Raw genomic sequence first — 10,826 nt, forward strand, 5'->3', positions numbered from 1 at the left:
GTCTCAGCTCAAACATTAATAACGACTACTTGAGTCAGGTTCCAGAGGGACAGTCGTACCTATGGATTTGTATCCCATTTTGAATTGCTGCCTTAAAGGGAACACATTATTACATCAACAGCTATCTTACTTTGATTATAGTACTATCCAGCTGCAATGAAAACCATCTAGAAACATTTAGCAAGACTGAAATTTTAGGCATGGTGAGCACCATTTAAAGATGATATTTCAAATCCAGTTCATAAATACTACAAATCTACACCACATCTTCTATCTTATTTTGTTCTGACACATCTGCCAACAAGAATTTATCAGATACATCTTTATTTGCAAAGTTTGTACCACATACTAAATCCACAGTTAAATTCTCTTTAAATCCCATCATTAGCAAAGTACATTTTATTTATACATTTTAATGTAAGTTAGAGAATTATAGAATTGTACAGCACCTAGGGGTCTGAATTACGTTACATGAACATAGGTCCTGTAAAAGTAAGGCCGGATATTTGTTAGAGCTAAAACCTTAACACAAGGAAATTGTGGTTTGAGAGTATTACTCGATGAAGTTTGCAAAAGTTATAGCAGCAAAGTAACCAAGCAAAACTGGTTGCCAGATCGAGATTCTGGGGCCTGAATAACAATCACAAGGTGGTAATCATCTGCTCAATGGCTCTGTTGCATAAACATGCCCTGGAGGACGGTACAAGGGAAGCCAATAATAATAATATAATAATCCTTGCATTTGATATAGCACCGTATCACATTTTAGAGATTAGGGACGTCTCAAAGTACTTCATGGAAAAAAAAGTAAAGTGAATTGACTGTATATTTTGTGGGCAAAATGCGGTTACCAATTGCACACAGTAGTGTCCCAAACAGGCGTGGATTGAGTGACCAAATTATTATTATAGGAGATTAAGGGTCAGTGTATTAGTTGTGAAGGATGTGCTGCTTCAGCTCACTGTCTTCCGGCAGAATCTGTTTGGTATCAATGATGCACAGGAATCATAGACTGGCAACAGGTGAATGGTGGCAATTTATTTAACATGTCAATTATGAATGCAAGGCAGCTTGAACAGATGAAGGTAAGTGCAAAGGTAAAAGTAATACAACACAATACTGTTCAATCCAAATTCAATACCAATCTAAAATCACAATTCCAATGTAAAGCACGGAATTTCGACTCCATAAGGTGCATTTGATGGCTATCTCCAAGAGCTATACATTTAATCCCACTCCCCAGTGCCTTACTGTTTCCGTTATTCAGATTCAAATATTTGTCCAATTCCCTTTTCAGTCACTATTTTTGGTAGGGAATTCCATTTCCTAATTAGCCTTTAAGTAAAATTATTTTTCCTAAACTCTGCCTAATTTCTTCCTTTGATTTCTTTATGATAATGATCTTAAAATTGTGCCCTCTAGTCACCGACTCCCAAATCAGTGGAAATAAAGTGATAGGATATAAACCGAAGGCTATGCATTGAAGCCTGTGATATTTTTATTTCCTTTACATGCAAATTGATGTAACATAATTATAACATTGCTGCTCCCTAGTTCTGGGGGTAGAAATTCCACCTCTTTCTCGACAGATTTTTTTTTAACATTTCAGAGCTTGCAATTATGGCAAATGTTAAATCAGTCTTAATTTGGGAGCCTTTCTTAAAATAACCTACGGCGAAACAGCTTCAAAATTAAGACTGAATTTTTTCTAAAATATTAAGAAAATAATCTTCATTTAGAACCAGTGGGAATTCTGACTTCTGAGATCTACACTATTCCTTTAATATAGGCTGAGGTCCGTTGTACCCTCCAATGGCATGGACTTTGTTGATACAAACTGGTTTAACATGTAACATTCCCAAGTTCTGAGACGACATAACATTACTATGATAAAAGATAAAGGTCAGATACACACTGCAAATTACTTAATTGCTGAAATCCCACACTGGCATCTTACCTCAGGCCTTTTTAAACTGGCAAAACTGCAGCAGATCATATTCCTGAAGTTGTAAATTATTTAAAAGCATTCTATAAAATAACTATTAGTCCATATTACTTCATGCTTGCTTCAAGGTAGCTTGGTAGCTTCATCTGTCATTGGTACTTTGTACATTGCCAACATTATTATATTGAAAATCAATGTTTGCGTCCCCACTGACGAAAACACCCTTTGATAATTCTGCTAGACATATCTGTCCTCTAACCTTTAACTTGAATGACTTTACTTAAGGTTTTGAATAACTTGCTTCAGTAATTCACCTATTATAGCATTACAGTGTGCACCGGCCTAGTGTATTGCAGCTCAGTTCTGGCCTTCTATAAGAAAATTGTGTGGACATAGTAAAAAAAAGTCTGTTCCTTGCCCAGGACATGTAGAATTGCCTCAATCATGAACTTATCCGAAACCTCTGATGGGGGCCAGCCCCACCAATGTAATAAAAATAATGTCAAATATTTCGGCAGCTGATGTCAACTTGTCTTATTGTATTATCTACCAAATATGCTTGATCCACATTACTTTCTGTCCGCTGCTTTCTACTGAAAGGTACGAAACAGCCATACAATAATTTAATCTCGTGTTCGCCTTTCAGCCCTGTGAGTGTGCATATAGCTGACTGTGATTTTGACAAGCAGAAAGCTACATAACTTCAACCCTAAATGTTTCCTGAGACATTCTTAACATAGAGTGTTTGAGAGCTGGCTTCCACCATGTTTCTTTGGCGCTCACGAAGCTTCATTTCCAAACATTTTATCAATACAGGGTCCACCTTAGAGTCAAATTTATTGGCAAACCAGTGCCTGGAGTTGAGTAGCCATCTTAGCTCAGCCGCACCGTAGATGCAGGTGCTTCGGCGTCGAGTGCCTGTGCATGGTGGGTACAACTGCTCTTCCAGATAGCTCCACTTCACCAATCGCACCTTACTCTCTAGATCGCTCACCTCTCGCGCAGACCGAGGCAGCTCACCTGGGACCCCAGGCACACGAACCATACTGGCCCAGAAGTGTTCATCGGGCGAATAGGTATCTGAGGACCAGGCAAGAAAATCTTTGGCTACCAAGCTGTTGTTAATGTACAGAACAAACTCACGACTCAAGACAAAGTAGGCACTACCTGAAAACACCTCAATGTTGTGAGGGGCAGCGTCCTTTTGAAGGTTGGACATGACAGGTACCATTCCATACTCAAAAGGCACATTTTGGAGCTCATAGTGATATGCGAATCGTTCCTTCTTGCTGTCACTGGGATGAACGGACTCCAGCATGTTAGCTCCATTGAGCATCTTCAACTCGGATACCAGTTCGTAGTTGGACCGCAAAGGAAAATCTTGGCCGCACAGGTTGATAATATACTTCCATTGGATTGAGGACCTGAGAAGATCAGAGAGGCAATTGAGGTCCGCTTGCAGTCTGGAGATATGGGCATAGTGTACCAATTCCAACTTTGATGCGATGAAAACATTAGGGAAGCAGCTGGCCAGCTTCTCCATGGCAGATTTAAATGAGCTGGAGGATTTCTGGTCATAATGAATGCAGTATAAATTCTGAGGCATGTATATTGCTCGTAAGACTCGTTCTACCATTATAGCATTTTTATGAACAACTAGAGAAAATGCCAAGGGGTACCCAAGTTCCTCCTCCGAAATTGGATCCGAGTGGTACCCCCTGAGGTGAAGGTATTGATCACAGTTCAATACCATCGATGCCACATCTTCATCTTCAAGATCAACTATATCATTATTTCGGATTTCTAAAGTCTTCCCCACTTCCACTGGATCATGGTCGTAAATGGCTGCACAATTTATTTCAAATTTTAAGCTTGTGTATTTGGGGTATTTTGTGTTACGCACAAATTGTGAGGTGCTCCAGAAAGGTTCCACTAACCACTTTTTGTTCGATCCAGTCACCTCTGTCAGACTGTAAAAGAGTTTTAATAAACAGGGCAGGATACAAAGTAAACAGAAGAGAAGCTTTGCAAGCTGAGAAGTTGTAGCCAAACACCTCTTCATTCTGCAAGAGATGAAGCCATTGGATATCATGAGAAACCAATAATAATAAAAATCTCATACAGGGTTACATTTGTAAAAAAATTTAGTCATTACAATTTTGAGATCAGTGGGATACAATATAATTTACATTTATGCAATGTCTGTATCAAATGCAAGGAATATTATTTATTGTTAATAATCCTTGCATTTAAAACAGTGGCGTTTCATATCGAAAACTCTCAAATGCCTCAGTGTTTTTCTGGAAAATGTAGTAAATGTATTTGTAGGCAAACAAAGCAGCCAATTTCACCCACAAGATTTTAATACAAAAAGCCATGAAGTGAATAGTTTTTTTTATTTGTGGGATTATTGGCAAACAAACCTTGAAACTCCTTTACTTTATTTGAACAAACAGACCAGATCTCAATTTAATGTCACACCTGAAGACGGCACCTCCAAAAATGGAGTGCTTCCCCCCAGCACTGCACTGGAGAATCAGCCTACACTATGAGTTCAAAGTCCTAATGTGGGGATTGAACCCACAACCAGAGTCGAGAGTGTTACCAACTGAGCCAGACTGACACATGTGTATTTGATTTTCCAATACGATAGCAGGACACAAGCAAACAACGCTGTCACACCCTAGAATGAATCAGTAAAGTGCCTAAGCAATTATAGAGCTATAATAATTATCCTTGCGTGGGATATAGCACATTTCATTGTGGGGAGGATTCCTCAAAGCTATTCATGGGAATAGTAGGTGAACACAACAGACAATTATTCTGTGGTGTAGTGGACTCGCCTCACAAGTGAGAGGATCTGGTTTCAATTCTCAGGTGGGGCGAAACCTTAGGCATGTTTCCTTACTTCACACACTTGTTAATCTAGCAGTAAGTAGGAACCCGGTTGTTAATCAATTAGCGGATGATTCTCCAGGGGTAATAATCCCTTCAAAAGAATTGGTCACTCAATCCATGACTGAATGTGGGACACTGGTATGGGCAACTGGCTGCCCAGTTTTGCCTTCAAAATATACAGTCAACTATACAATATATTCTGTGAAGGGTTTTGAGGCGTGTCAATGACATGACAAGGCGTTATATCATATATACAAAGGGAAAAAAATGATGTTTCAGCTGTATAGAGCTTAGTCAGACCCCACCTGGAGTACTGTGTTCAGTTTTGGGCACCACACCACAGGAAAGATATATTGGCCTTGGAGGGGGTGCAGTGCAGGTTCACCAGAATGTTACCAGGCCAAAAAGGGTTAAGTTACGATGAAAGGCTGCGTAAACTTGGATTTTATTCCCTCGAGTTTACAAGATTGAGGGGTGATTTGATAGAGGTTTTTAGGATGATAAAGGGATTTGATAAAGGGGTAGATGCAGAAAAGCTATTTCCTATGTTGGGGGAATGCAAAACAAGGGGGCATAGTCTTAAAATTAGAACCAGACTGAAAATTAGGAAGCATTTTTTCACTCAAAGGGTGGTAGAAATCTGGAACTCTCTCCCCCAAAAGGTTGTGGATGCTGGATCCATCAAGAAAGAGATTGACAGATTTTTGGTAGGTCGGGGTATTAAGGGTTATGGGGAGAAAGCGGGAAATTGGATTTGAAATTCTAGTAAAGATAAAGATCAGCCACGATTTAATTGAATGACGGAACAGGCTCAACGGGCTGAATGGCCTATTCCTATCCCTATGTTCCTATGTTCCTCCATGCAAAGATTATGATTATTATTATAATTCTGAGCAGGTGGACAGCATCTTGGTTGGGTCATCTCATTAGAAGAACAGCATCCCAAGTACTGGACTTTTAGCTCAAAATCCCTACTTGAAGCTCTGAACCCTGAATCCACAGCATTCTGATTCAGAGGCGAGAACGCTATCAACTGAACTAGGCTGACATTTTCAGCTGTACAGAGGTTAGAGGACACTATACGATTTTATTTTCTTCTATTATTATTTTAGCTTCTAAACAAATAAACACTGGTCACTCATTCCATGGCTATTTGTGGGACATGTTGTGTGGAACTGGTTGTCTCATTTCACCTACAAAATACACAGTCACTCCACTTTTACAGTAAACCTGTGACGCACTTTTTTTTAAGAAGTTTCAATGACATGATAAGTCATTATATTAAATGGAAGGATTATTATTATTTTTTCCATAAATAGCAGAGAAACTGCGCAATGTGTCACGAAACAGAGCGCAAAAATAAAGATCAAATTGCGCCGCTCTGGAAACATTTGATCACGTGTAGAGCCAAAGCTACAAATGTAGTGTAAAGAAAAGCAAAAAGCATTGCATTGTTAGCACAAATAGTGTTGAGTTGATGAAATGAAACTTCCTGCTGATCAATGTGCAAAACCTCAAAGAAAAAAATTCTCTCTTACAGAGCACTGGAAACAAACAAGCTGTTAGAAGTCGTTTATTCTGTGCTTTCTGTGGCCAGATTAAAAAAAATTTAAAACAGTAGGTTTATATTCACTGTTATGCTCCAAAGAAAGGTGTTTCAAAATGCGCTGAGCAAATTTCATTTACAGACAAGGTTTTTTTTTGAGTGAAACTGTAAAAAAAAACTTTTCCACTAGATTAACCTTCTGTCCCACCTAAAAGAAAAGGATTTGTGTCTCATGGTCCCTTCCCACCCACACAAATCTAGCCTTGAGATTTTACACTTCCTTATATTAAGCAGCATCCGCTTTGCACACAAAATGTACAGTTAATTCACTTTGCGGTATATTGTATGAAGCGCTTTGAGACGTCAAGCAGGCGTGATAAGGCGCTATATCAAATGCAAAAATGATGATTACTGTTAACCTCAGTGACCTTGTATCCTCAGGAACTGCACTGTGCAACGCTCAAGGCTTAGACATCACTCACTTTCAGTTACTCCAACACTGAGACAGACAGACAGACAGACAAGACAGACAGACACTGTGTCAGGTTAACCCCTGAGTTTGCACTGGTCACCCCAGGATACATCAGAGCAAATCGTCCCAGCTTTGCAGGTTTTTACTCTCTAAAGACAAAAGTGTTCAAAAGACAAAAAGAAAAAAAAAAGGTGGTGGTGGGGGATAAATCCAAGCAGCAGAAGCGACTCTAAATTCTATCTTTCAGTCTGGATTTTGCAGAGATGCACAACTGAGCGAATCGACACACACGCTGCGGTTTGCATGTTGCAATCTGCTTCTTTGCGGTGAAACTAAAACGAAGGGGATTCCGGCTTCACATTGTGCATTTATTTCCGAAGATCTACCGATTTAACACTTAAAAAAAAAAAAATCAGTACGACCTGACCTGTTGGAAAGTCACCGGGAACTGCCCTGATCTGCGGCTCCTCTCTCTCCTGATTTACCCTTCAACTTTTCCAGATGGACAGACAGGACAAGACAACTGCGAGACCAGACAACTGGCACATTCTCACTCACTCCCACTCCTGTCCCCCCTCTGCAAAAAGATCCAGAGCTCGAATCAAACGATCGAGGTGACTTACGAGAGGAAGTCGATGTTGACTGTGTCTGGAAAATATGTGCCAAGTTATTATCTGTTGAAAGGACCTGGTGTGAGCCTTTCCAGCTGGAGCAGGCAGAGCAGGGCAGAGCAAGGCTGGGGCTGCACTCTCTGGAGCAATATCTTATTCAACCAGTAAATGACGCTGGAGGAGGTACTGTCATCCTCCAACCCACTCTCCCCAGCCCTCCAACAGGCAGGTCAGGACTCCCCATGGCTGGTCTCTCCTCACACTGCTCCCATCCAGTTGCAGACACAGTGTAATCTGGAGGGCAGTGATCATCATCAATGAGATTTACGCTGGAATAAGCGATGGATCGATCGCAAAGCCGTGTTACCGCCCTGGTCTTTCAGCGCGGGAAAGGGAAAGGGAAAGGGAAAGGGAAAGGGAAAGGCAGAGCTTACATTTCCAAATCAATAAAAAATGCGAGTGTTACTGTGAAATAATAGTAATAATCCTTGCGTTTAATACAGTGCCTTAATCGCATCTTCGAGACGGCTTAAAGGGCTGCACGGGATATGCTATAAAGTGAATTGACGGTACATTTTATTAGCAAATGAATGAGTCCCGGGATCCATTACTGTGAAGCGCTCTGAGACGCCGTCTGGCGTGGAGGGCGTTATATAAATCCAAGTTGTTGTTGTTGTTGACTTGTCAGGACACGCTCACCACTCACATGTTCAACTTGAATTATCAACAACAAAAAAATAATAATAATAATAATAATCCTTGCATTTGATATAGCGCTTTTCACGTCGGGAGGACGTCCCAAAGCGCTTCACAGAACACACTGTAAAGTGAATTGACTGTATATTTGTGGGCGAACGCGGCAGCCAATTGCACACAGCAATGTCCCACAAACAGTCGTAGATTGAAAATGACCAATTTATTATTGTTTTGTTTTAGAGGGATTATTATTAGGCTCTGTGTGGAGTAAGGAAACTTGCCCAAGGTTTCGCCCTGACTGCCTGGAATTGAACTCAGGTCTCTCGCTTACAAAGCGAGTGCTCTAACCACTGAGCTACAGGACTCCATAAAATGACTTTTATGGGAACTGCGCCAGATAAACAAAGATGACGTAAGTATCCTATTAATTTGAATATTAATCTCCCAACGAATCAAGCTTAAGATCCTTATTTTCACCTTTAAATCCCTCCATGTACCTCTGCAATTTCCTCAAACCCAACTGACTGGGCTACTCCCTTTGCTTAGTTGGCACGAGCCTGCTTCCTGTCCCATGCCCTACAATCATCAGGGGTCAGGCATTCAGCCTCTCAGCCCCATTCTTTGGATTCCCTCTGACTCTTGTTCAAGGGTCATCTCAATACTTTTTGACGGTGTTTCCAGGCCCTTTGCCCTTCAGCTCTCCTGTCTATTATATTTAAAATGTCAGCCCTTTGACAAGGTCTTTCCCTCCCAGCATTTCACAATCTGTTGATGACTTGTTGCCTATCTTGTTTTCTAGATTTTCGAGCCCAGCATTCCAGTTCCAATGAAAGTTCAGACAGAAGTATTTAACCTTTCAAATAGCAATTGGCTCGCTGTGTATTTACACTATATTCTGTTAATGATTTCAGATTGGTAGCATTCATCATTTTTCTTTTGTACTGATTTCTAAATAGAATTTTGCACTGAATAAAAATAGAATAGATTGTCCAGCCAGAAGTGTCTCATCCTACCTGTTATATCGGGAGTTCTCTTTGCTGAGTCAGGCAGACTGACAAGATCCCCCAAACACATACATAATAATAATAATCCTTGTCTTTGACACCGTGGACCACTCAATCCTCCTCCACTGCCTCTCCTCCCACCTTAACCCTCAAGGTTCTGTCCTTGACTGGTTCAGGTCCTACCTTTCACACCGCCTCCACTTCGTCGCAGCAAACGCCTTCTCCTCCAAACCCCGCACTGTGTTCCTCAGGGCTCTGTCCTCGGTCCCCGTCTCTTCACCCTCTACATGCTCCCCCTTGGTGACGTCATCCGCAGACATGGGGTAACTTTCCACATGTATGCAGATGACACCCAACTCTACCTCTCTGCTTTCACCCTGAACTGCAGGACTCCTGCCCGACTGCCTGTCCGACATCCGCACCTCAGACAGAAACTGTCCTTTCTCCCCCACATCTGCACCATAACCGGCACTGCCTACCACCACGTCCGCAATATTGCCAGACTCCGCCACTGTCTCACCCCTCAGACTGCCGAAACCCTCACCCATACATTCTTCACCTCAAGGCTTGATTACGGGAACTCCCTCCTCATCGGCCTTCCCAACTCTTCCTTTCACAAGCTGCAGGTCATCCAAAACTCTGCAGCTTGTGTACTTTCACGGACCAGGCTCCGTGACCCCATCACTCCCATCCTCGCCGACTCCACTGGCTCCCCATCCCCCAGAGGATCGAGTTCAAGATCCTCGTCCTCACCTTTAAGGCCATCCATGGCCTTGCCCCCGCCTTCCTCTCTGACGTGCTGACTCCCTACCAACCTGCCCGCTCCCTCCGTTCATCGGGCTCCGGCCTGCTCCATGGCTCCCTCCTGTCCCGCCCCACCATCGGTGACCGGGCTTTCAGCCTCTCTGACCTCACACTCTGAAACTCCATCCCACGGTCTCTTCACCTCGCTTCCTCTCTTGCCTCCTTTAAGGCCGGTCTCAAGACCTTTCTCTTCGACCGTGCCTTTGGTCTCCCTCCCACCTCTCTGATTTCCCTCACCCCTACACCACCCCCTACCCCCCCATGCTCGGGCCCCGATACCTGACTGTTCAGCTCTTTGGGAGGTCCTCCCGACATGAAAGGCGCTCTATAAATGTAATTTTGTTGTTGTTGTTGATTTGATATAGCGCTTTTCACATCTTCTAGACGTCTCAAAGTGCTTCACAGAATATACTGCAAAGTGAATGGCTGTATATTTGTGGGCGAAACAGCAGCCCATTGGACACAGCAGTGTCCCACAAACAGTCGTGGATTGAGTTACCAAACGATTATTTTTTTTAAGGATAATTAGCCCCGGAAAAGCAATCCACCAATTGACTAACAACCAGGTTCCTACTTATTGCTAGGTAAACAGAGGCGTAAACTAGGTAAACTTGCCCAACATTTCACCCTATCGGAAATCGAACACAGGTCTCTCGCTTCTGAGGCGAGTGCTCTAATCACTGAGCTACAGGAATCTGATCTGGAACTGTGGAGTTTCATTGCATGCTATTTGTAGTGATTTCATATGATAAACCTTAATGCCTTAGATTACTACAGAATAGTCTGTCATGTCTTTCAGTTGAACTCAGTGCCTCAAAGCACCTGACAGGTAATGACTGTAGCGACTGTT

The 10,826-nt window shown here is 42.1% G+C and overlaps 1 protein-coding gene across 3 annotated transcripts; it reads right to left on the reverse strand.

Moving 5' to 3' along the window:
- Positions 1–1,017: 1,017 nt before the first annotated feature.
- Positions 1,018–7,606, reverse strand: LOC103186370 (glucosaminyl (N-acetyl) transferase 4). 3 transcript variants are annotated; one of them, XM_042334744.1, is made up of 3 exons: positions 7,485–7,606; positions 3,883–4,008; positions 1,018–3,369 (listed from the first exon to the last, which is right to left on the reverse strand). In XM_042334744.1, exons 2-3 carry the CDS (start codon positions 4,005–4,007, stop codon positions 2,655–2,657), a joined length of 840 nt encoding a protein of 279 aa, XP_042190678.1. In that variant the 5' UTR covers position 4,008; positions 7,485–7,606; the 3' UTR covers positions 1,018–2,654. The 3 variants fall into 3 exon arrangements, with proteins under 3 accessions (XP_042190678.1, XP_007903535.1, XP_007903534.1); XM_007905344.2 differs by having other exon boundaries at positions 1,018–4,008; XM_007905343.2 differs by lacking the exon at positions 7,485–7,606 and adding an exon at positions 7,289–7,371 and having other exon boundaries at positions 1,018–4,008.
- Positions 7,607–10,826: the final 3,220 nt, after the last annotated feature.

The sequence above is a fragment of the Callorhinchus milii genome, unplaced genomic scaffold, assembly GCF_018977255.1.
Source record: "Callorhinchus milii isolate IMCB2004 unplaced genomic scaffold, IMCB_Cmil_1.0 Scaffold1, whole genome shotgun sequence".
NCBI lineage: Eukaryota > Metazoa > Chordata > Chondrichthyes > Chimaeriformes > Callorhinchidae > Callorhinchus > Callorhinchus milii.

Bases quoted from the DNA above. Each gene is read 5' to 3' on its own strand.
- LOC103186370 (XM_007905344.2), bottom strand. From the start codon at position 4,007: ATGAAGAGGTGTTTGGCTACAACTTCTCAGCTTGCAAAGCTTCTCTTC.